We start from the raw sequence: 22,086 nt of genomic DNA, 5'->3' as shown, positions 1-22,086 counted from the left end.
AGGTTATAAGAAATCTAATTTATTTGAGAGCTATATTTTTTTAATCACAATAATCCTAAAATAATTAAATTTGAAGGAGATCTTATCACATTAAATATTACTACAATATTATGATCTTTAATTGCTATTTCTAAAAGAATAGTTTCATAAGTAGCATCTCCAAAAGATAAAAAATGACCATCTTTGACTTCTACTTGTACAGATTTGGTTTTCTTTACTAAAGATATTTCTTATTTTTTGACAAATTCTTTGTCTATAAAACATGTTGAGGCTTTTAAATCTAATAATGCAAAGACTTTGTGATTTTTAGATCCTAAATATACATCTATTATAAAATAAGATGAGGGATCTAAAGAAAAAATAGGACCTTTACTAGATATTACATATGATTTTAGCTGCACAATTCTTATTGTAATTAGAAAAACTTATTTTTTGACACATTATCTTCTTTGGTAATTGTGCTCTTTATTTTGTAATTACATTGCTTCTTTGGGCAATGTTGAATAGTGTATTTAACTTCTCTACAATATAAGCACAAACCCTCTTGACAACATCAAATCTTTTCTTGCTCTATGAGGAATTTAAAACATATTGTATCAATTTACATTAATTTCAACCTTAATGAATAAGTTTTAAAAAACTTAAAAACTATCATTATGACTTGACTTATTTTTTTTTAGCCAAGTCTTTGTTCTTAATATCTTTCAAATAATCGATTATCATATACAATAGCTTGAATAATAAATTATTCCAAAGATTTTGTCTTTGGTATTGTCAATATTAAATCTTTGGCATTATTCTTCAATCCATATTGAGATTGATTGATAAGAGTTTTGTCATTCTAATCTATGTCACAAGTAATATTTTGGAATTTAATAGCATATATGGTGGTTAACCATGATCTTTATTGTAAAGATAAGAACTTGGACTCTACTACTCTTTCTCGATCACTTTTTCTAAATATAATTATAAACACTTCTAGGAATGAATTCAAATCATAAAGGAGTTACAAATTCTTTTTAATTAAAAGTAAAAATCCAAAAAGAGTATTTCCAAATAGAAGTGCGCCTATGAATCCAACTTAAGTAAATCCATCATGATATTGAAAGAAAGCAATTTTGAATAGACCTTGGCTAGTTGCAAAAATCTATTATGTGTTGACTTTGCTAGCCACATATTTTAACTTACAAGACAAGTTATCTATGTATGTGCCACATAGTTAGCTTGTTCCACAAACTATTACATGGAGTTAATTTTTTCTACAAGCTACCAATACGTGGTTAACTTGTTTGTCAAGTTTCTATCCTATAAATACATCTAAAGTCAAAATCACATCTATAAAGCTTCTAAAAAGCTTTCCTAGAAGATTTTATGGAATTAATCAATATTAACTTATTTCTACCTAATTATATAAGTAACTATTGAGATAAATGTATATATCCATGACATTATTCTTCCTTCTAGTAACAAGTTCCATGAGGAGCAGTCTTCATATATTGAGAAAGTTCAAGATGTAGCAAATTATAGTTGCCACATACTCTGATCTTTGCTATCTTTGAAGATGGTTGATAGGCCCTCTTTGCCATTGATAGTATTCCATACCAAGACAAGAAGACTACTCTATTATTTGGTTGTTATTGAGGCCTTCATAACTTCCTTCAAATAAAACATTTGGAACACCCTCAAGAGTTGTTCTTACCTCTAATAAAATCACCAAATATTGAGAATCTCTTCCAAAGTTGTATTATCAAGCAGATTGTACTTTGCCGTCTATTTGAGAAAAGACATGTTCTTGAGGATCTTCACCTTGATTTCATTATCTTGAAGGTTGTGATGATGGCAATGTCTCATTTGGTAAGTTTGAAAATAAAAACTCTTGATTATTATCCACTTCTATAGGAAGAGGTGGCATTTGTCTTCTTCCCAAGATATTCACTATTCTATATGGCTCAAGAAGGGATACGTTGTCGAGGTAGAGAGAGTTTGCCTCAAGAAAGCGTTGAACTTCTAGCTGCCATTAAATACTCAATCAAGTCTAAGATATAAAAAAACCAAGTTTATACATATAATATTTTCTCTTTTTGGGCAATTACATCAAAATACGAGCCCAAGTACCAAAGAAACATCCAAATGTATGATAAAGATCTTAAAACCTTATATATCCTTATGAGAGATGTTTCCCGAACTTCAACAGCTCATATTTCACGATTGGACTATCCAAACAACCCTAAATTTTACATGAAGTACTGATATACTTTCAAAAACTTCCACAAAAAAATCAACTTTAAATTCGTTATGAATCTTGAAATATCACCAAAATCCTAATAATAGCTTTAAATCCTAGTTTACACACACTCACATACTAATTTCTTCATATCTCACAAAATAAATACTCAAATGCCATGAAACTTTGATCTATAGCTTTTTAACTTAATAATTCACTTTTTGGAAAATTTTGAGCCAAAAATTCATCCAAAAATTCAAGATATGGCTCCAACCATTACTATCAACAAAATGACTCACTTACTGCCTTTGAATTACATGTGCTGTCTTCAAATGTCTATAACTCCTTCATTCAGACTTGAAATTCATCAAAAAATATATGAAAAGTGTAGCTAAGAAAGTTTCTTCTCCAACTTCAATTGCCGATCTTTCATTGCTCTCCGTACGCATGTGTTATGCTTCAAAGAGTGACAATAGGTACAAATTTGACACCTTAACTTTGAACACCTATATCTCCTTCACAAAAACTTGAAATCACACAAACTCTTCACCCAAATTATATCCAAAACCCTGAACTTGCTGACCCTAGCCTCCAAAGCTCGAATGCCTTCGAAGGAGAAACCCTAATCTCCAATAAGGCCTCAGGCAGCCTCCTTGAAGCCTATTGGATATGGCCTTCGACCAATAAGAATGAAGTTTTCCATTCCTTGCCTTCATCGAACCATGCCTTGCTTTCATCCCTCCCAATAAGCCTCTTATTAGTTAAGAATTTCTTCTTTAGGCTCTAATCTCCTCTCAAGGCTCCATACTAAACATTTAGATTCTATAATATATATATATATATATATATATATATTGAAATGCTATAAGTAATATATATATAAAAATGCTATAAGTAAAAGGATAAACTCAAAATAAAGTTTCTTAAATCCACTATTTTTAAATTAATCTATTTAACTATTCTAACATATACTAAGTCTTATGAACATATTATATGTTCTAACTAATTTTTACATACTGTAAACTTTTATAGTACGACAACATGAAATACATGGTAGATCTTCATAGACTTTGATAGATGTAATTGATAAGCAACAAGTTTTATTTGTTCACAAATAGAAAAAAATCTCAACCTACAATAGTCCAACTTATCATAAAGTTGAGTAGTCTTGATATTGCAACAAAGTAACCATTTTTTGTGACCTATATTGAATTGTAGTTGTACCTTATAATAGGCATCTGCATTGGTCTTTTGTCATTCTTGAGCTTTCTTTAATTGTGTCTTTATTGTTGTATGTAACTCTAATAAATAATTTGCTAAATCTTTTTCCGCAAGATTATTAATTTTTAAAAAGTCAAAAGTATCAAGATGTGAATGATAACCATAATTAGTAAAGAAAGATATTTGTTGAGTAGAAGAATATATCAAATTATAGTATGTAAACTCTACTAATGGCAAAAGAATTGTCCAATCATCTTGATGATAGTTGATGGTACACCTCAAATATTGCTCCAGAACTTGATTCACATATTTTATTTGTCCATCAATTTAAGGATGAAAAGCCAAAAAAAGCTTTATATCTACTTTTAGAATCTTAAATAGGATTCTTCTAAATCTTGATACAAATTGAGTTTCTCTATTCGATATAATATCCTTTGGCAATCCATGATAGTGATAGATATTGTCAATGAAAAACTTAGTTGTTTCTTCACCTAAAATAGATTTTTTATATAGTATAAAATATGCCATTTTGGTGAAGTAATCTATGATCATGAATATAGAATCATATGAACTTGAACTTGAAAGATCTCTAATAAAATCCATAGAAATAGAAGACCATAATTGTTCAAGTATAGGCAATAGTTGGAAAAGTCCATAAGATTGATGACGAGGAATTTTTGATTTTGAACAATATCATATGACTATACAAAGTCTTTTATTGCCTTTCACATTTGCGGCCATTGAAAATCTCTAGATATAAGCTCTAGAGTCTTATTGTATCTAAAATATCTTGTTGCTGAAAAAGTCATGATGTGCTTAAAGAACATGTAAATTTGCTCTTCTTTCTAGAATATATAGGCATCCTTTGAAATAAAGAAGGTTATTTTTTAATTCAAACTTTGAAACAACATGAGACTTAGAACAAAGATCCTTGATATCATCAATAAGAAGATCAGAGGACATACTTGATTGAATTTGTTTGACAAAGGTTGAATCAACAATCAATATTGATTTCATTGCTCAAAAATGAAAATTCTTTAGCTTCAAGAGGATTGTTCTTTGTTGATCAAAAGATACATCTCTTTCTTTTGGTACAAGATAAGAGCATCTAAAAAGAGCATCTGATAAATCTTGTTATTTTTTAGGTTAATATGTTATTCTGAAATCAAATCTTGATAACGACATATTTCAACGAGCTTAGCAGCAATTCAAAATACATGCGAATATAAAATATTGAAGATTCTTGTAATCTGTATATATTGTGACTAAACTTAAAGTGCTTTCTAGATAATGATGCCATTTTTGAAATAAATCCATAATGATAAGAAGTTTTTTGTGGTGGATCTCATAGTTAATCTTCACTACTGAAAATTTCCTGGAATGGAAAGCTACTAGATGGAGTTTGTTATATGTTTCTATTTGTGATAATACTGCATTCAAAGTAAAGACTGATGCATTTGTTTTTGTAAAGAATGCCTTAGAAAAGTCGATACAATATAAAGTTGGTACAAAAGTGAATTCTTTCTTCAAAGCAACAAATGATACTTCGGCTTCTTTATTCCACTCAAGTTTGTCTTTATAAGTCAAACATATAAGTAAAGCTGCAACTTGAAAAAAAATCCTCATAAAGTTATAATAATAATTGGTAAAGTCCAAAAAGTATTGCACATCTCTTATTGTTCCTAGGATCTTTCAATCTATGATAGTTTGAATCTTCTTTGGATCCATCATAAGGCCTTCATTAGAAATGATGTATCTCAAAAAATCAACTTGAATAGTGTGAAATACATACTTTTTCATCTTTGCATATAATCTTACATCTCTTAGTTTTTGTAATGCATGATGAACATAAATTTCATGCTCTTCCATGTTTTTAAAATAGATTAAAATATCATCTAAATAATAGATGACAAAAATATCAAAAAACTCATAAAAGATATCATTCATTAGATGTTGGAAAGTAGCTAGTGTATTTGTGAGTCTAAAAGCCATGATATTATATTCAAAATATCCATATCTAGTTCAAAAATTAGTCTTCCATTCATCTCCTTCTTTAATGTGGACCAGATTATATGCTCCTTGTAGATCTATTGTGTATAGATCTTTGCTTGATTTAGTTGATTAAGAAGTCTTGAAATCAAAGGTAGAGGATACATGTTCTTGATAGTGATCTTGTTAATGCCTTGATAATCCACACACATCTACAAAGATTTGTCTTTTTTCTTCAAAAATAAGATAGGAGCCTCAATTGAAGATTTAGAATAGTATGTTGTGAGTTCTAACGATAGATCTTAATTAGTGGATTAGTTAAAAATATAATATTAAATCATTTAATGAGATAATTACTAAAGTTAGAGAGTCTTTTTACTATTTATATATTTATTAGAATTTAGAAGTATTTATAAGTATAAAAGCCTTATTAGAAGAAAAGTTACAAAAATGGAGTCTTAGTAAGTCTTGGAGGCAATTATCTTAATTGGTTTAGTATTTTTACTCATTATTGAATATTAATGATTAGTAATTGAGACCAATTTCTATATTGGCCTCATATCTATATGTATTACTTACAAAAAGCCTATCAATGATTAGTTAATAGTTAAAAGAAGCATGAAAAAGAACTTCATATCTTTTAAGTTATGTATGTAGAAAATAGAATTTTTAGTGGATTTAAATTGATTTTATTATTATAAAAAAATATAAAAATATAAAAATATAGCCTTATATGGATATTAGTATTATATAAATATTATAGGATTTTTTAGAATTTATTTAGAATTTATTTAGAATTTATTTAGGATTTTTTATGAATTTTTAGAAAATATTTCAAGACTTTGGTAAAATTGAGTTTTACCACCTTGAGAGCCACTATGAAGAAATGAAGTAAGATTTGAAGACTTTAGAAGGTTTCTAGGCTAATTGGGCATTTTTGAATATCAAGGTGAAGTCAAAAATACAAAAAAAAATAGTTTTATTTGTAGAAAATAGGAGGACCAGCAGCTAGTGTAGTCCTTGTAGGAAGAGAGGTGCATAATTCCCATATTGGTTGTAGCACCTTGGGTATAGATAGGAAGATAAGACTAAGGCCTCAAGGCCACTTTGGAGGACCAACATATACTACTTTTGAGCCTTGGTGAGGCTCGAGCTCTTGATTTCTTAAGCAAGTTATCCTTGAGGTAAAAATTATTCACTTAACTTTTCTATTATTTACATTCTATCTTTAATCTATTATAACTTACTCATATTAACTTGGAATTACTTCAGTTTTATGTCATTGGAAAGATAAAAAAAATCATATATCTAAAAATATATTTTTTACTTTTATTTTTAATTTTTTTTGAATAAAAATCTAGTTAATAGATTGTGACTAGTTTTGTAGTGTACAATGGCTTGATTGCACTTATTTCACTTGTTTTGTATTGTTCTTCTTTTGTTCTTCTTTATTGCTACTTCCACTTTACACCACCAATTATAAAAAAAATCTTAATTAAAGCTAACTTATAATTTGGAGTAAGGAAGAAATTTATCCTCACACATATAAAGTTATTTTTAGCCAAGTTTTCATCAATGTATTCTTTGAGTGCAACCAACTCATTTTATAATAAGCTATAGATTATTCCAATTGGTGGTTGAGTTCCTTCTTAAAGATTGATGGTACAATAATAAAGATGATGCTCTAAAATAATATTTACATTTTTAAAAAAAATACGTCTTAGAAATCTTGACACTAGCTAAGAATATCACTTGATATTTTCTCACCATCAACAATAGGTGTGGCATATATAGCAAAAGATGGCCCTTCATTTGTGGCATGTATGAAAAGTTTGGTACCTACTAATAGGAATTTGGATATACTAGACTTATGGATTTTTACTTGCCTAGCACAGGACCTTGGGCTAAACTATGAAAAAAATCAAGATTGTAAGAAATCTATTCTATCTGAAGGTTATATCTTTCTAACCACGATAATTCTAAAATAATTAGATTAAAAGGAGTTTAGTAATATTAAATATTGTTAAACTATTGTTACTATTAATTGTTACTTCTATAGGAATAGTTTCATGTGTAATATCTCCAAAAGATAATAAACGTCCATCTATTACTTCTACATGCATAGGTTTGATTTTTTTAATTAAGGATATATTGTATTTTTTGACAAAGTCTTCATGTATAAAACAAGCTAAGGTTCTTGAATCCAACATGGCTAAGACTTTGTGATTTTTTGGTCTTAAACAGATATTCTATTATAAAATAAGGTAAAGGATCAGAGGAGAGAATAGGACCTTTACTAGATGTTGCACATGATTTCAGCCACACAGTCCCTATTATAGTTGGAGCAACTCGTTTTTCAACACATTTTCTTCTTTGGCAATCGTGCTTTTTATTTTGTAATTATATTGTTTCTTCGGACAATATTTAGTAGTATGTTTAGCTTCTCCGCAATATAAGCATAAGCCTTCTTGACGTCATCAATTCTTTTCCTGCTCTGTGAGGGATTTAAAACATATTGTATCAATTTGCATTAATTCTAGCTTTGATAAATAAGTTTTTGAAAACTTAAGAGCTGCCATCATTATTAAATTTGTTCTTCTTCAGCCATATCTTTGTTCTTAATACCTTTCAAATAATTGATTGTCACATGCAATAGCTTGAATATTAAATTATTTTAAAGATTCTTTCTTTGGCATTATCAGTAACAAGTCCTTAACATTATCTTTCAATCCATATTGAAATTGATTGATGAAGGTTTGTCATTCCAGTCTACATCGCAAGTGAGGTTTTAAAATTCAGCAGCATATATGGTGGCTGATCGTGATCCTTGCTGTAAAGATAAGAGCTTGATCTTTACTACTCTTTCTCGATCACTTTCTTCAAATGTAGCCATAAATATTTCTAGGAATGAATTCAAATCATAAAGGAGTTGCAAATCTTTTTCCATTAAAGGTACAAACCAAGAGAGAGCATTTCCTGATAGAAGTGTACTAATGAATCCGACTTGAGTAAATCCATCAAAGTATTGGAAAAGGTGCAACCTTAGATAGAGCTTGACTTGTTGCAAAAATCTTCAAAATTTTGATCTTGTTCCATCAAACTTCTTAGACATACTAATCTTTGTCTCCATCATACTTATAGAAGTAAAACTCTCTAGATTTGATTGTGAGATCAATCTATCTGCTTCTTTTAATTATACAACCTCTTGTCACAAACTCTGAACTTCTTCCATAGGCATAGGCATAGTACCTCTATGATTCATATTAGAAATACATGAGATTTCTATTCTTAAAGTATTGACAAGCTCATGAAGATTTGCAATAATTGCAAATCTATTCTAACTTTCATTAAGAGTAGTATCCATAATCTTTTCTTTCATAGGCAACTCAAACAAATCCAAAAAGTTAAATTATAAGAGGGTAATCTGCAACCTCTACTAAAAATTTCGACAATGAGAGGTAATCCACTCTTTTTAAAGAAAGGTTAGTTTTAGAAAATAATACTTTTGTTTTAAAGGTAGGTAGTCCACAACCTTCAAAATTCAACAATAGAAGTGGGATAATCCACTCTCTTCTAAAATAAGATAGAAACAATATATTAATACTCTTATCAAACTATGAAGGACATGAATCTTGAAGAAAGAACATTCTCAATATATTCTTGTGTCAGTAAAGAAAACTAGAAGGTCACTCAAAAGGTGATGTAATATTAAACTATAATAGCTATTGCCAAGACTAAAGATTATAAAGGTGTTGACAAGAATGAAGAAGGCTTCACTCTTGCCTCCATATATATATTCTCTAATTAAGAGTTATGTGACAAGATTCTATAAGCCCTCCAACATGTATTGACTTTGCTAGCCACAGGTCTTAACTTGCAAGGCAAGTTATCTATGTATGTGCCACATAATTAGCTTATTCCTTAAGCTACTATACGGAGTTAACTTGTTCCATGAGCTACCAACATGTGGTTAATTTTTTGGCCAAGTTTCTATCCAACAAACACATCTAAAGTCAAAACCGTGTCTATGAAGCTTCTAGAAAGCTTCTTTAGAAGACTTTATAGAATTAATCTATATTTACCTACTTCTACCTAATCATATAAGTAACTATTGGAATAAATATATGTCCGTGACAGTAATCCACTCACTTTTAAAACAAGACAAGAACAAAAAGTTCGCACTCTTGTCAAACTATCAAGGACATGCAACTCAAAGAAAGAAATCCTCAATACACTCTTGTATTATTCAAAAGAACTAAAAAGCCACTCAAAGATGGTATAGTATTAAACTACAATGGCTATTGCCAAAAATAAGAAAACTAGAAAGTCTTAAAACAAGACCAAGTACTAGAAAGATATTGAGAAGAGTGAAGAAGTCTTCAGTCTTTCCTCCATATATACTCTTAACCAGGAGCTATAAGGCAATCTCTTGTAAGACCTCTAAAACATGTGGACTTCACAAGACACATATCTTAACATATAAAGCAAGTTCTTTATATGTACGCCACATAGTTAGCTTGTTCCGCAAGCTATTGACACGTGGTTAACTTGTTAATCAAGTTTCTAACCTATCAATCAATATGGAACTAAATTAATCTATTATTGAATATATAAAAGATAAATTCTTTAATATTTCAAATTATTATAAGGTCAATTAATCTTAATAATACAACAAAGTAACCATATCTTATTATAAGTTTTAAATAGAAATTGTTCTTTTTTAAAAATATCCATATTCTTTATTCTAGTATAAAACATTATTAATGTTTCAAAAGATCCATCAAACATATGTGTATAAAATATTAATTAGAATTTATTGCTGATATCATTTGAAAAATCTTGGATTTTAAGAACTTATGAAACAATTAAACTAATTCTTATAAAAACTTATTTCTAAAAAAAATAGAAATTAGAAAGAGGGAGAGATATTGTAACAAATGTCAAAATTACTTAAGTAAATAGAAGAAAATATATATATATAAATATATATATATATATATATATATATATATATACATTTGGTAAATAATATATATCTAAATAAATTTAATGAAATTCCCTAAATATTAATTAGATTTCTATATTCTTTTATATATATATATATATATATATATATGATGTAATTATTATCACTTGTCCTAGAAGTTTTTTACTTTTAAGATAAGTTTTAATAATTATGGCATATCTATAGAAATATAGAGATCTAATTTGTACATAAAAAAATTTCAAGTTTTCTAAAAATAATTATATACTTAATATGTTTTTACTACTTCTACTTACTTCTATTTACTGAAGTAATATAAGAACCTATTGTATTTATCTATTACTTTCTTTCAATGAATCTAAGATAGTATATATTTAATAGTAGCCAAATAGAGCACAAACAAAATTACCTCTTTTTTAAAATTCTACTTCCATTAGAGTAGAATTATGTAAATGTTATACAAGAAAACATGCTCTTTTGTATCAATAAAACAAATTTGGATATCAAACTACTATATTTGATATAATAGCACAGCAATTAAACTAATAGAAGAAAATTCAACTAACTAGCAAATTGGTGGTAATATAGGAAAAAACAAGGATAGCATAATAAATTCAATATTAGTAAAACATAAAGATAACAATCACTACCAATGTAGAGCTAAGAAAAGTTTGTCCAATAAGATACACATCTTTCAAGAGATAATTCAACCACACCTTTATTGAAGGAGTATTTTAGAATATAACGAAGTTCTTCCATAGTAATAGAACTCTAAAATTATATTAGATATTTCAAACATCTATGTATATATATATATATATATATATATATTACAAGAATACAAATCAAATATCATTTACTTGCTGTTGCTATATCTTCACGGGCTCAACATCCAGCGGTGGTTCCTGTGGAAGGTCGAGGCTCCAACACCACACACCTAGCGAAAGATTCCATAGAAGAACAGGCGATGAAGCGTGTACTTGATTGCTGCCACACAATAAGCACGAACAGCCGAGGGGTCAGTGATGGTAACCAAGACGGTGCTGGGTTTTCAACATCAGAACATTGTAACTATTTAGATCTGTAAAACCTGCGAATTGGTCTCGTCAACATACCGCTCGAGGAAAGCCGAAAAACTATTCTCCTTACTTACGATGGTATTTCCGACCCGGCGAAGAGTATATTTAGACGAAAAGCATATTGAACTCACACTTTGCAACAAACTGCAGTAATGTTGAGGAAACCATTCACTACAAGCTTTGACATGTGAGCTAAGAGATAAGGAGAATGAGAGAATGATCGAAGCCGCAAGCGACTTCCGCAATGCAGTGATTCTCCAAGCTCTCTAGAAGAAGTGGCGAAGGCTCATCGGCAGGGCTGCCTAGTCCTAGCCTGCCATTCTTCCCACTGCCCCACACCCAGAGTTGTCCTTGCGATGTCAGTGCCAAGGAATGCGCACGACCACCAACTAGAGCTACCACATCTCCTTCGACATCTTCAACGCATGCTGGTAGAGAACTATCCTGCCGTTCATCTCTACCAAGCTGGTGGCCAGCATTCCAGCCCCACGAATAGATTGATCCTTGGGCAGTGACAGCCAAAGAGTGACCAAGACCTGCACCTACGTGAAGTACTTTTTCCCCCCTAATAAGACCTTGCACATGATCCTCTGAATTCTCCACTGCGAAAATGCTAGACTGCACAGCAGAAATTGCAGTGGACCTGCCGAGTTGTCCCAAGCTGTTGTCACCAAAGCTGCAGAGCTCTCCTTTCTCTGATGCAATACAGAGAGATTCATTTTAGCCTAGTGATGCAGCGTAATATGACTACATCAGCCACCCCCAAATAGAACTGCTTTCTAATAAAACACTAAAATGGAAGACAACAAGAATGGGCAGTGCTACCATTTAATGTCAGAGAATGGTCCATCCCGCAACTAATTTCTGTCACATGTTGCGAGCACAGTGAGTTAATTCGAACAGGCTCCCAAGCCAGAACCGGACTCTTCTCTTTCTCCATATCTTCTAGGACTTGCCGGTATGCCGCCTCTTCAATAGATTCGTTATCGACACGAGCAATGGCCGTAGGACTGGTTTTCTTTACTGAAGTTTCAGCAGATTCAGAGTCGGATAGCTGGAACCCAAGGCGGCCGTTCGCTGCGTAACCCCAGCTGTAAACATGGCCTTCAGCTGTGCGCGCAAGAGCATGACCCCAGCCTAACGCTACCTGCCAAGGACAACCTGCAGCATGTTAATTCTTTGAAGTAGACCTCACAAAAAGGTTAAACAAGAATTTCCAACAATAATTCACCAGTTACGAATACATTCGAAAACAGGACAAAGCATGAGGAACGCAGCTTAAGAGGACAGATGCCACAGATTTGAGGACCGAAGGGCAGTAATACCTATTCACCTGCACCACTTGTTGCCCCACAAGGGCCTCCACCCGCTTCGGGGTTTGAGCATACATGATTTTGGTGCCCAAGCCAAGCTGCCCGCGTTTAGACTTGCCCCACGTCCACAATGATCCGTCTCTTGCAATGGCCATGGAAACAACCCCCGACCCTCTTGCTGATACAACTTCAACGCTTTCCAAACCTCGCACTCTTTGCGGTTGATGCCATTTTTCTCTATGTTCGTCACCCATCAAAATCATCGTATGAAACAAATTGGAATAACCCTCCGGCATCGTGACATAGAAACAACCTTGGAGTTATGGAGAATGCCACTCTTTCTTGTTTGTGAGGAACTGATTGAGCAAGCTTCTGTGTAGACACAAACTGGACAAGGGTGAGTGTACCTACCTGGTGTTTCCGTCTCTTTCACCAAGCTGACCTTCCAAATTGCGACCCCAAGCCCATAGCTCCCCTGTTTGTGCCACGGCCATGGAATGGTAATGTCCAGCTCCCACACTCACCACATCTTCCGGCAAACCATTAATTTCTCGAGGCTCATACGCATCACCGCCGAAGCAATCTGTGTGTCCGAGTGCCCCATGGCTACCATCTCCAAAACTCAGCACCCTAGTCTTTTTTGCAATCGTAGTCCCAAAGTCTCGCCCAAATTGCGTCAGCCTACCTGCGAATGGACCAACTACCTGCACATTCAATGTATGTCCATGGAAGCAAGACTCTCAAATTTCGCACACAACAGCAAGCCTCTTGAAGGAATTACACTGCCAGCGGTGACCTAATCAAGAATCCGAGTGACCAAGAACAAATCACCTGTATGAAACGCATTCATGCAGTCAGCGCAAAGAGCGCCCAAGTTGAAAACACGCCCTTGAAGACCCCGCAACACACCCCTCATAGCTGCAAGGCGTAGGAACCCCTGATCCTCCCAAAAATGAAGCCTTGGCGATTTCTGCCAGCAACACAATCTCTTGAACAGAGCCGGGTGTAGAGTCTGATGCTAACCTGCAACTCTAGGCGGTCCAGGGATCGTCCCTTCACAAACGCACAATCCACATGTCACGCTAGTATCACGCCCAAGTTGTGCATTGTGAGACTCCGAGACGCGGGCGGCTAGCCGCGGCTTGTCACGGCGCGTCCCAGAGCGTCACGGCTGGACGTCCCAAGAGCTATGGAACGCATGCACAAGTGCATCATCGGACACGTCAATTGCTGCTAAGTCTTGGTGCATGAAGATTATGGAGGGGCTTGTTGCATACAATTACGTGAAATCCTCTGTCGTTTTCTAGCTATTAAAGAAGCTGTCGAAATAATTTGGAAAATCTCCAGTACACCCCAGCTCCGCGATTTCCCTTGTTATGTATCCAAAGTTGAAGTTGATTTTTTCTGTTTGGTTTATTAATTTTGTGGACTTTTTCAACTATTATCTATTCTACAGCAATCATGGTCATTTACTTTTATAGAATTTATTATAGATTTTTTAAAGTCAGATTCTCATGATTTTTTTTTTTTTTTTTTTTTTTTTTTGTGGCAATGAATTGTAAAATTCAAAATGATACATTCTCTACATTATAGGAAAAAAATGTATGTAAATAAATATCCAGGTTCTTTATTAATAAAATTTATTGGTGTTATAGACTTTTAATTAGTGTTAATGTGAGATTCTAACTTATACTAAAGTTTTCAAAGGCTTACTTCAAATTATATATTTGAAATCTAAAAGACCAAGTACCACTAGATTTGAAGGATATTAAATGATGCTGAAAAAAATGTCTAATACTTAATCTTCTAATGCCACTTTTAAGAGCTTGGTTTCTACAATAATATCAATTAGATGCAATTAGAAGTCTATTATTAGTTTCTTTTGGAGTTGTTTAGATTTTTTTGAAAGCACTGATTTATATTATAATACAAAGTCTTTATTTATAAAAAAAAAATTCAGGCTCTAATGTTTAAAAGAACTTATAATATTTTAAGTTGAGAATTTACAACTTGAAATATTAACAAATATATAAAATCTAAAAGAAGGTGTAAGATTTAGTGATAACATGAAACTTATATTTAATGGTTGTAGTCTAAAGTTGTCTAATTGCAAGATCTTTATAACAACTTAATATCTTTATTTTTTAACTTTTCTATGTTTAAGCTTAAATTCTAAATTTTGATTTTATTTGATTAGATACAACAATCCTATATTTTATGACCTTTATTTCTTTAATATAAATATAAGTTTTTATATCAACTTCTATTATTTTTGTATTGTCAATTACTTAAATTTGATTATATTAGTCTATACAAGCCTTGATCTTAATTTTTTAAAATTAAAAACTCATATAAGTTATTGCTATTATTTAATTATCTATCTCTATTAAATTTTTTTCTTGACAACTTTTAAAGAGTTGGTTATTGCATGCAATTGCTTAAGTGATGAATTGTTCTTATAAATCCACTTTTGGCATTTTCAATAATGAAACTTTGACATTATCTTTTAAGCCATATCTTTTACTTTGTAAGATTATTATTTTTTTAATCTATATTGCAAGCAAATTATTAAAATTATATAACATAAATAGAAATCAAATATGATTCATATTAAAGTAGGTGAAGTTTCTTTTGATTAGTTACTTTCTCCAAATGTAGCCACAAATGTTTCTAAAATATATTTAAATTGTATAAAGTTTGTAAATCTTTAATATATTTTCAAACAAAGATTGAAATTAAGAAAAGATTCTTGTAAATGCAAATATGTCTATAAATCCTACTTGAATAATACTATTAAGATATCAAGAAAGATATAAATATAAAAAGAATTTGATATGTAATAAAATATTTTTGAAATTTTGATATTATTTCTTGAAATTTGGTGATGTATTGAGCTTTAGTTCTTTTACACTTATAAAAGTAAGATTTTAAAACCTATTAATGAAGTTGATCTACTTCTACTTGTTTCTCTTTATCATCCAATTTTTTTATATAGATGTTAAAATTCATTGTTAATTTCTTTTAAAAATATTTTAATAGTGCCTCTATAATTGAGATTGTTAATACATAAGTTTTTTCTTAAAGAATATTAAATAGATCTTAAAGATTCATAGTGGTTGTAAATCTATTGTCATTTCTTCAAAGAATAGCATTTATAGTTTGTTTTCCTTCTATCTATGATAATTTACACTTAAAATGAAAAAAAAAAAAAAAAAAAAAATACCAATAACACAAAAGTTAAATTAGAAGATTTTTATTTATTTTTATTTTTTTTGCAATCTTTGACACCAAATAAAAATTATTACTAAGAAGAATAGTCAAAATTTTTTAAGAAAAAAATTAAATTTTAGAATTAAAATAGATTAACTATAGATAATTTTTAAAAATATCCAAAAATAAGTTTTTAAATGTAAAAAATATATGAAAAAGTTGAAATATTAGAAGGCACAAAGATATAAAAATTAACTATTTATAATTCATTCATAAAAAGGTGGTAATAGATTGTGAATTTTAAATCATATCTGTAATGCTGTAAAATTATATTTTTAAAATTCTAAATTTATCTTTATGCTCAAATGTAAGAGGTTAAACTTGAAATTTTGTTTTTAAAAGAATTAAAAATTAAAAATTAAGTCCTTATCATGCAGAAACATTTAAACTTATTTTCTATCTATAGTACTAAAAACTTTCATAAAATCTCGTCTTAAAAATTCAAGAGGAACGTCACATACTATGTAGCAATTGCTTACAGTAAAAAAGGTAGACAAACAGAACATTCCACCAAACACACACTTTGAGATGCTCTGATGTTTAAGGAATATCGATTGGATGAGAATTGTGACAGGTTAGTTCTGTGCGGAGTTGATATTAAGTCCAACTCGCTTTGGGAGTCGAGAAGCTGATGCAAAGGTTTCCAAGCTTTGCTTCCCCTTTCTCAAGGAAAGATGGAAGGGACACAACTTGAGGTGATCGAGGAGACCAACCCTGTGAGTTTCATCAGAAAATATCGATCCTAGAAGCCCAAATTTGGACACTTCCACACAATAAATTGGTAAAATAATATTTTACAAAAAGAATATGATACATGCAAGTATGCAAGCACTGTACAAGCCTACGAATACTTAGGTTTGTCCTTCCATTGAAGACAATTTTTCGTCAATCGAGATTTAGAGTAATCGATGGTCACAACAGTAGTTAGTGATTTGCTAGTAGACGGCCTGTGTAAACTCAAATGGATTCATGAGACATGGATTCAAACTTGAAAGAGAGTTGTAATGCCAATCCATGTTCTCTTCAGGCAGCTGCTTTTGTGGCAGGAGCGCTCGGTTAGGTGTGTAGATGTCGAAATTGAGCTGTTCCTGCGCCACAGAATTCCACAAAACGGTTCCAAAACATCAATCGAGATGTGGATTGGCTGGGAAGGAATTATGCTACATGGAAGTTCATTGAAAGTATGTGAAGAAAGGAGTAGAGCATGTCATAATGTTTCACCTCGTGTCCAGTAGATATATCCATGGCTGTCTGATCCAGATTGGCTTGACTTTCAGAGTAGAATGTCTCGAGGAATATATCCCACATATCCAATGGAATCGCCTCCATTCTTGAACTTTCAGAGCAAGCAAGTTCCTGCTCCTCCGGCCGTGTGAGACAATGTGAGGTAGTTGCCTCGTGCTCCAGTGCATCATCAGAGTGTGGGGACGAACTTTTACTAGAGAGTTCCTGCCAATCGAAACAGCCATAACCTCCGCCATCTTGACAGTGCTCAAAACTAGATGCATCGACCTGGAACCAGTTAGTATTATCCTCCGGAGATGTCCCTGATCGGATCCAGCAGCCATCTGAGACACGTGACGGAGGGCTGAAACTGCTAGCTGATGTAGAGCACATGTCGGAGTATGGACCTGCGACTTCAGAATAGTGGGCATCCTCAAAATCATTCAAATTTTCTACTTTTAAGGAGGGTGTAGCGACTGTCATATCCTCCTGCGACGAAATATCATATGGCCTAGAATCCAAATCGACGTGAGTGAAAGTTGAAAGGGGCTCTGAGCTTTCAGTGAGTATGTAAGGATTGAAACTTGCGGCGTACTCTTGGGCTTTCCTTTTAATGAAGACGGTGACATTTTTGAACATCGACTCGTCCCGGAGATCCTTTAAATTTAAGTGTGGTGGAATCATTTCTTTCTCTGAGAATGCCTCCAACTCAGGGCTATGGATATTGAAAGCACGTTTCTTCTTGCACTTGAGAAGTTTCCTGGCTGCATCTACAGCGCGAGCAGCACCTTCTTCGCTATCGAAGGTTCCCAACCAAACTTTCTTGTCGACGCTCTTCCATTCTGCGACTCGGATTTCTGCGACCCACTTCTGAAGATCGTTCCTGAACCGAACGCCGAAGAATCTGGAGCTTTCCTTGGCGCGAGTTTTCTTTGGGGCCTTCCCCGAGTACATCAAATCACCATTTTCAACCATTGCTCTGCAAGACTTGAGATTGAGAGTTAGCCTGTTACACAGTCTGGGTCACAACTAAAAATAAAACCAAGCACCTGCAATGACGTACAATCCAGTAGACATTTCCCACGCTGTACATGTCAGTGGTACTCTTTTAAGTGACTTACATTATGCTTTAATGGTGGAAATAAATAAATAAATAAAAATCGTACCTGTGGGCGTCCGTAGGAAACGATATGAGGTCGTAGTTATTTTTGATAGCTGAAGGATATCCTTTCGAAATGTCGACTTTCATGAGCTGCCTAACGAGAGGCCCCTCTCTATAATCCTGAAACTCCCTGGTTTGGGAGTGCGTCAAGCTGTATGGAACATTACGCATCTTAGAGGGTTGAGTTTGACGGAATCTTCCTCCTAGCTATCTCTATCAGAACGGAAAATCACTTTCGCTCTCGCTTCTCTCGCTATTGAGGTTTGAAGCACTGACTTCTAAAGGGACACTTTGATCTTTAGTTGATATCTTAGATCCTCTGTATTCCACAACCCTACTCAGTCATAAAGTCCTGCTCAAAAATTCATTCACAACTGACTGATGCATGATCGTATTTATATTGACGTTTCTATGCACATCAGCTACCTGATGAGTTTGTAATCTTCGCAGCAACACTACGTAATTTTTTGGTGAAGAGTTCTATCTATTCTACTCTTGTGAAAGCACAATTTATTTATATTGCAGACAGCAGACAACAGGCAACCTAACTGAAAGCATAGAAAAGTTGGACAGAGAATGAAGTTGGACATAAGTTGGAGGAAGAACTACCCTAGAACTATATAATTGGATCTGTATGTAAAAAGCTTAAGACTTAAGAAATCTATACAATGTTTTGAAGGTGATGAAGGGTTTTAAAGATGTGACAGACAACGACATAACATGACAGGGTTAGTGTATGTGGGATGCTGCTATATACCTTCAGATTGCTGCGTGAGACCCCACCAGCGGCACTGCTGCACCGGCCAACGAATCTACCGCTTCCTCCAGACTTACGAGTCTCAAGTCAATACGATTCTCTTCTGAGCACCAAGTGTCTTCTCTCAAGCCACTCTGCTCGCCAAGACCCCGACAGATTCAGTAGTAGAATGAGATAAGTTCTGGAGCCCACTATAATTGTTGGATCTTTTACCAATTGTATCGTCTCACGGCACGACAACCGACTCCTAATGTAAGAAAGAGATAGAACACTTGGGGAAGCAACAGTGCGTCGAAAAGAGCCTTTGGATCAGGGCTGCGTCGACACCGCCATAATAACTTGTTTCCGATTTACAGCAGATCCAGAGAGTTGGTTTTTGTGGTAAGACACTACGGCTTTTCTAGGTACCGACTAAATTTCGAGCAAGGGCACTGGTTTGAATCATCATGGTATAAACCTCACTTAAAAGCTTGGTAAGGCAATGTGTCTGTAGGCTTCGAGATGTGCAGTACCGACACGCTGCATATCAAACGAAAAAGATGACGAGACTCGTGCCAACAGTAGCAATATCCAACGATAATCAGCATTGAATTGTGGTACTGACCATGCGGACTGCATACATTTGCCAATAATTTGGGACCACGACTCAGTTTCGGCGTTTGGACGTACAGACACATTAGAATATTGAAATCGACTACAGTCTCGTGAAGAACGTTGAGAAGAGATGAAACTGTGGATTGACCCAACGAGAAACGTACCGACAGTTCGGTTCTTCGTCGGACGAACTACTTACTGACCGAAAATCTCGTCCACTATTAGATCAGCGCTATCGGATATGCGATGAAGCGATTTTTCTTTGCCAGTTGTTTTATAAAAGTATATTTTAAAGTCAACAAAGGGAACTCCTCGCAACCTCCTCGCAATCTCTTACGAGTGACCCTAACCCAAGCAGAACATTACACTTTGAGCCGATTTTGTTTTTAAAACGGAGTTCATTATTTACCGCTTTCAAGAAGGATTAATGCAGCTGCAAATAAACAGCTGTTCAACATAGTGCAAACAGTCTAATTCTCGTTCAATCGTGAGATGCTCCAACAATGGTAAAACCATACATAACCTGGCACTACTGAAACTAAAATTAAGTTGTGTAATACATACTTCCTCGTAAAATCAAACCTTGAAGTTCATCACTATGAATACCACAATCCAGTGAATTGGGTTCAAGTGTGCCATAGAATAATTAGGTGGTTTGTTGTCTGCAGGCTTGAACAATAAAAAAATAAAAAATAAAAAAAATAAGAAATCCTGTACAGACATGACATTCTCTTATGCTTAGAAAAATTCGAATTCTTCAGGTCTTGGATAGCCCAGCAAGTGCCACACTATCGAGGGACAGGACCAGCAATCACCAAATGTATGCCCTGGAAGACTTCATGACCTGCACCTGAACAAATAGGCCTTGTGGTAGGTCCAGATGTAGATACAGGGACATGGAGGTTACGCCAATATGCTTTTAAGAGGAGTCAAGATTGAACTCGATCTTTGCGCCAATTAATCGATTTGAGGTTTCGCAGGCTGAACTAATTCCAAACTTGCCACACGAATGTGACATTTCTAAGCGAGAAATCAGATTTTCAGAAGAAAATAAATGGCATTATTCTGGTGAGAAGAGCTCAAACAAATTTGATATGCACTGAAGGAAGAATGAGAGACAGATTAATTAATGTGCTGATTATCCCGAGCCTGAACCTTTCAATCGCAAGCCGCGTTGAATAGGCCAACTGACCAGAATTCTTTTTCCTCGCACACGGAGAGTTAGTCTGCAGAAACTACTAGGCGATGGGGCAGTGCCGCAGACATGGCACGGAACTCAAAGTGTCTGCTGGTAATAGAAAAGGACCAATCTACTAATGCTACCACCACGGCACCACCCTTACCGAGAACCCGGAGCAAGCCCGCACAGATGTCAAAAAAGCACCAAGGGGTGAAAACGTCAGTTTCGCTAATTAACCTCCTCACCAGTAAATAACTCCCTTCCCCCAATATGACACGGAGGGCGAGAAAGACGGAGGGCAACTTCAAAACCCATTTCTCGAACCGATCTCCCCAACCGCCATGATGGAACATGGTGCCGATCAGATTACTAGAATTATGTAGAGTGATAAAGCAGCTCAGACAGAATTTGCAGGAGGGGGGGGGGGGTCACATCATTCAAAATGACGGACCGGGCGCAGAATGCTGCGATCAAGAACAGCTCCATCTGGTGGGATCTGTTCTAGTCTACAGTCAGTCTTCCAGTTTAGGAATCGATAAAGCGCCCGGCGCATCACGATTGATCACGTCACCTGTGTCAGAGGAGCAGAGTTGCTGCGAAGCTCACATCGCCCTACACACGCAGACATCGAGTCCCCCCCCCCCCCACACTTCCTCGCCTCACCTCCCGCAGACAAATTTTGGTAGCTATCTTGCGGATTCTAGGAATGGTCGGTCGGGGGTGCCCCACCACCGTGCCCCGTTTTGCCCCCAAGACCAACCCAACCAGCCACGTCAGACGCTTTGGAGGGCAACCAAGCCGATGAGACTGCGCGGTTTTTCCCGGCGGAACCCACATTGGTTCAAGCACGCTGGGGGCGCGTAAAGGGGGGAAGGGAGGGGGAGGGTGAGATACTCGTCTTCTTATCCTTATAATCTCTTATTGAAAATGCAATTTTTGCATGTTGATTTTTGCGTGAATCATTTTTGCATCTTTTTGAGCGATGGTAAAAGGTTCATCCTTGCCCACAAGTTCTTTGCTTTCCATTGCATGCCATTGTCAACATGGTCAACAATGATTCACAAGTCATGTTCATTTTGTTAAAAAAGA

The 22,086-nt window shown here is 34.1% G+C and overlaps 2 protein-coding genes across 8 annotated transcripts; both read right to left on the bottom strand.

The window, feature by feature from the left end:
• Positions 1–11,110: 11,110 nt before the first annotated feature.
• On the bottom strand, positions 11,111–13,866 carry LOC112279265 (ultraviolet-B receptor UVR8). 6 transcript variants are annotated; one of them, XR_002968938.3, is made up of 6 exons: positions 13,642–13,866; positions 13,222–13,495; positions 12,831–13,047; positions 12,323–12,644; positions 11,534–12,192; positions 11,111–11,405 (listed from the first exon to the last, which is right to left on the bottom strand). XR_002968938.3 is itself a non-coding variant. In XM_024513523.3 (5 exons), exons 1-5 carry the CDS (start codon positions 13,724–13,726, stop codon positions 11,690–11,692), a joined length of 1,401 nt encoding a protein of 466 aa, XP_024369291.1. In that variant the 5' UTR covers positions 13,727–13,866; the 3' UTR covers positions 11,111–11,689. The 6 variants fall into 6 exon arrangements, 2 of the variants coding, with proteins under 2 accessions (XP_024369291.1, XP_024369292.1); XR_002968939.3 differs by having other exon boundaries at positions 11,629–12,192; XR_016502013.1 differs by having other exon boundaries at positions 13,222–13,514; positions 13,642–13,865.
• A 2,952-nt stretch (positions 13,867–16,818) lies between these two features.
• LOC112279638 (uncharacterized) lies at positions 16,819–19,803 on the bottom strand. Of its 2 annotated transcripts, XM_024514272.3 has the most exons (4): positions 19,224–19,803; positions 18,471–18,617; positions 17,302–18,283; positions 16,819–17,168 (listed from the first exon to the last, which is right to left on the bottom strand). In XM_024514272.3, the coding sequence occupies exons 2-4, from the start codon at positions 18,551–18,553 to the stop codon at positions 17,016–17,018; spliced, it is 1,218 nt and encodes a 405-aa protein (XP_024370040.1). In that variant the 5' UTR covers positions 18,554–18,617; positions 19,224–19,803; the 3' UTR covers positions 16,819–17,015. The 2 variants fall into 2 exon arrangements, with proteins under 2 accessions (XP_024370040.1, XP_024370039.1); XM_024514271.3 differs by lacking the exon at positions 19,224–19,803 and having other exon boundaries at positions 18,471–19,165.
• Between the last annotated feature and the right edge of the window lie 2,283 nt (positions 19,804–22,086).

Source organism: Physcomitrium patens, chromosome 3 (assembly GCF_059467195.1).
Source record: "Physcomitrium patens ecotype Gransden chromosome 3, ASM5946719v1, whole genome shotgun sequence".
Lineage (NCBI taxonomy): Eukaryota > Viridiplantae > Streptophyta > Bryopsida > Funariales > Funariaceae > Physcomitrium > Physcomitrium patens.
The sequence above is the reverse complement of the archived record's forward strand: the minus strand, read 5'-3'. Positions and strand labels throughout refer to the sequence as shown.

What these genes read in the sequence shown, in the direction of transcription:
- LOC112279265 (XM_024513523.3), bottom strand. Translation starts at nt 13,726, where the DNA reads ATGAGGGGTGTGTTGCGGGGTCTTCAAGGGCGTGTTTTCAACTTGGGC. An exon ending in CATGAATGCGTTTCATACAG is followed by an intron (nt 13,496 to 13,641) that starts GTGATTTGTTCT and finishes GTCCATTCGCAG; the next exon opens with GTAGGCTGACGCAATTTGGG. An exon ending in CCATTCTCTGACATTAAATG is followed by an intron (nt 12,193 to 12,322) that starts GTAGCACTGCCC and finishes GTATTGCATCAG; the next exon opens with AGAAAGGAGAGCTCTGCAGC.
- LOC112279638 (XM_024514271.3), bottom strand. Translation starts at nt 18,637, where the DNA reads ATGCGTAATGTTCCATACAGCTTGACGCACTCCCAAACCAGGGAGTTT. An exon ending in TTTCCTACGGACGCCCACAG is followed by an intron (nt 18,284 to 18,470) that starts GTACGATTTTTA and finishes CAAGTCTTGCAG; the next exon opens with AGCAATGGTTGAAAATGGTG. An exon ending in ATATATCTACTGGACACGAG is followed by an intron (nt 17,169 to 17,301) that starts GTGAAACATTAT and finishes TCTGTGGCGCAG; the next exon opens with GAACAGCTCAATTTCGACAT.